The sequence below is a fragment of the Propithecus coquereli genome, unplaced genomic scaffold (genome assembly GCF_000956105.1).
Source record: "Propithecus coquereli isolate 6110/MARCELLA unplaced genomic scaffold, Pcoq_1.0 Scaffold46, whole genome shotgun sequence".
NCBI lineage: Eukaryota > Metazoa > Chordata > Mammalia > Primates > Indriidae > Propithecus > Propithecus coquereli.
Window position 1 is genome coordinate 4,198,528 of NW_012150396.1, and position 3,641 is coordinate 4,202,168.

General features: G+C 43.2%; 1 protein-coding gene across 1 annotated transcript in view; it reads left to right on the top strand.

Annotated features, from left to right (window-relative positions):
* The window catches only part of CFI (complement factor I), a 46,031-nt gene extending 44,471 nt beyond the window's left edge, over positions 1 to 1,560 (top strand). The window contains exon 13 of the mRNA XM_012655129.1: positions 1,145 to 1,560. Within this exon, the coding sequence (XP_012510583.1) occupies positions 1,145 to 1,362 (218 nt within the window). The 3' untranslated portion in view covers positions 1,363 to 1,560. The remainder of the gene's footprint in view (positions 1 to 1,144) is intronic.
* Positions 1,561 to 3,641: the final 2,081 nt, after the last annotated feature.

The window sequence follows — 3,641 nt, forward strand, 5'->3', positions numbered from 1 at the left end:
AGTCCAGCAAGGTGACTCAGAGCACGGACTTTGGAACCAGACCTGGATCTATATCCCGGTTTTCACCAATTACTAGTCATGTGACCTGGAGCAGGTTTCCTCATTTGGAAAATTGAGGCTCTAAAGAGATAGGGAAACAGAGGGCAGAGCAGTTACCTAATTTGCCCAAAATCTTGAAGACAAGAGGTGGTACACCCAGGACCAAAACTAAAACTACTTCTAAATAAAAATTCAAGTTATCTCATCTCAAACGCCCCCAGTTGGAAGTAGGTTCCCCTCCTTGGAGATCACACTGCCCTTCTTATGCCATGGTCTCTGTTGATATCATGGTTACACTAATTCTCCTAACCAACACAACACAACGGCTGGGTCCCAGCCAGTGTATTTAGGATGCTTTATTGAAACCATTCAAATAGTGTATTACCGACAGAGGCAGTTATTGACATCGTACAACTTCTTGGATACAGCAATTTAAAAATTTTAGAAAGTCGGAAGAGTGAGAAGACAGCGCTCTCCTGTCTTGAAATGGAGTTCAGGATTACAGTGGACCAAAGGGGTGAATAGCACCAAATCTGCCAGGAGGCAGTATCATGGTTAAGAGGACAAGCTCTGAGGTGCAGCTGCCTGGGTTCAAGTCCAGGTGCCGCCATTTGTTAGCTGTGTGACCTTGGACAAATTAGTTAAACTCTCTGTGTCTTATTTGTCTCATCTGTAAACTAGGGACAACAATGATACTCATAGGGCTGTGGTCAGGAGTCAAACAATGAATGACTGATACGTATCAGGCACTCAGCAAGCACTCGGTATTCCTATTATTTTCCCACTCAGCATCTGATGCAACTTTTGGGTTGCAATTTCATCTCAGTATGCAGTTGCATAGAGTAGAGAACACAGGAAAAACACGCTGAATTGGGGGAATCAGTAAAAGAAGACTTAGAAAGTATTTCCCAACCTGCACGTCTCCAGCTCTGCAAGCCCAGCGGGGCCCACAAGGACGGAGAGCCCTTGTTATTTCCTGTAGGAACACTCAAGGAAGCCGGAGTCATTGCATGCCTTAGAGGGGGCGGCAGGAGGCGGAGCAGGCTCGGTGGCCTTGACAAATGGAAGGAAGTGTGTGATCTTCTCTTTCCCATTTCTTTCTCAGGTACAGCTGACGGTTCCATCGATGCCTGTAAAGGGGACTCTGGAGGCCCCTTAGTCTGTACGGATGCCAACAACGTGACTTATGTTTGGGGTGTCGTGAGTTGGGGTGAAAACTGTGGAAAACCAGAGTTCCCCGGTGTTTACACCAAAGTGGCCAATTATTTTGACTGGATTAGCTACCACGTGGGAAGGTCTCTGATTTCTCAGTATAATATATAAAATTGTCATCTCCCTCTTCTTTCTACTTTTTCTTCTCTCAGTTGTTCCATTTTAATTGAAATGAAACTGTATAATTAATACTTCTCTAAGGGCAAAAATGAAGCAAATCTCATTGTGTATTTTTAAAGGTCTCTACAAAGTTTATGCCATATTGGAATTTTGCTGCATAATTCTCAAATAAATATTTGGGGCAAGTATGCAAATTTTATTTACCCGAAAGTTTGATTGAGTTATCTGTCATGCAGGAGTGAGGCATTGACTACACTGAAGGTGTAACTGGCTGAATGACATTCTCCTGGGTTCACGTCCCAACTCTACCCCTACTACATTTGTCCCTGAGCAATTCATTTTCTCCTTTGTGCCTCGTTTTCCTACTATAAAATGGAAACCGGAATTGTGTGGCAATGAAATTACACACTTAGTGAAATATTTGGCAGGCATAGTACCTGTCACAGGGTAATGACTGACCTCACAGCTCTCGTCCCATTTCTCTGCAACTTTAACTACTAAAATTTCTTGAAAATTTTATCTTTGCTCCCTCATTTCACAAGTTCCCTTTGATTCTTTCTCTCAACCTCTCCGCAGATAGGCAGATACTAAACACAACCCTGGGTCCCCATGGTGTCAGACCCACGGTCCCTGAGCTGTTCTCCTCCCAGCAGTGTTAGACCCCCCCAGGCATCACACTCCCCGCTCCCTGCTCTTCCCAGCCTCTTCCTTCTGGCCACTTCCCTCACTTTGCACTTTCCCGGGTGATCTACACTCCGTTTTAAATTCCACTCACAGCTCAATGATTTGCGAACTTAATCCCTAAGGAGGGATGAGACATAGAAGACTGAGTCCTCACAGCATAAGCTGTAGTTAAGGCATAAGAAATTAGATGAGATCGCAACGGAGTAAATGTGTAGAGAAAAGAAGAAAAAAAAAAGGAGAGGCTTTGGGTTTGGGTCAGAACTGAGGGCTGGAACCAGGGTATTTTACTACATTCTGTCCTTTCTTTTGGAAGACTTACTTCTGAACCAGGGAATTTCTCTGGAATAAAATTTGAAAGACCAAGCCTTGTTTAAAGATACAGTGGTCGCACTGGGTGGTATCTCAGAACCTCAGTGGTAATCTAGTCCAACGTTCACACTTTGTTCTTTGTTTTTTAATTTCAAAATGTTAAGGGAGTACAAATGTTTCTGTTACATGAATACACTGTATAATGCTCAAGTCAGGGCTTTGAGTGTGCCAGTCACCGGGACAGTGTTCATTGTACCCAACAGGTAAGATTTTATCCCTTACCCTCTTCCCATCCTCCCCCCTTTTTGGTTTCCAATGTCCCTTACATCGCTTTGTGACTGTATGTACCCACATTTAGCTCCCATTTATTCGTGAGAACATGTGGTATCTGTTTTTCCATTTCTGAGATACATTGCTCAGGATAATGGTCTCCAGTTCCATCTGAGTTACTGGGAAAGACATCATTTTGTTCTTTTTTATGGCTGAGTAGTACTCCATGGTATATTATACCACATTTTCTTTATCCATTCATGAGCTGATAAACATTTAGGTTGATTCCATATCTTTGCAATTGTGAATTATGCTGTGATAAACATTTGAGTGCAGGTGTCTTTTTGCAACATCCACACTTTGTACATGAAAAAACCAATGTTCCAGAAAGTTAAGAAAATGATTCTACGTTCCGTTTTCTAAATGGGTTGAAATGTGCTGCCCAAAAATTTGAAAAAAACAAACAAAACAAACAGAAAACCTTTGGCATCTTGTGAAAACAGAAAGAGGCCTTGGTTTGGACTGGATACTGTCAAACTTCTCAGGTGGATTCCTTCGTTGTAAAAAAAACCAGGGTAATTATACCTTCTGGGGACCATTCCTCCCCTTCGTCCACTGTGGTAGGAACTGATCATCGCCCAAGGTGCCTGGCTGAGGGTCTGCGTGGGGACTAAAGTCCAGCCACGTCTCCACTAACCCAGCCTGGGCTGGGCTACAGCTGCACCATCTGCAGGCGTGGAGTCTAATGTTTCTAACTGGCCTGAAGGCTGCATTCCCCTAATGTGGAGTTCTGAATGTGAGAGATCACGTGAAGCGCTTGGCACACAGTAAGCACTCAATAAAGAGGGATGCAATTATTATGAACTCTGCACTGAACATTTATCATAAGCTCATGAATTCTATAGCAAACACAAAACGCCAAACCTAGAATTTATTCGTAATTCTTACAGAAAGGATGGACCTATTCCCAACACCCGCAACGTTGTCCTGGATCTTACTGTGAAGTT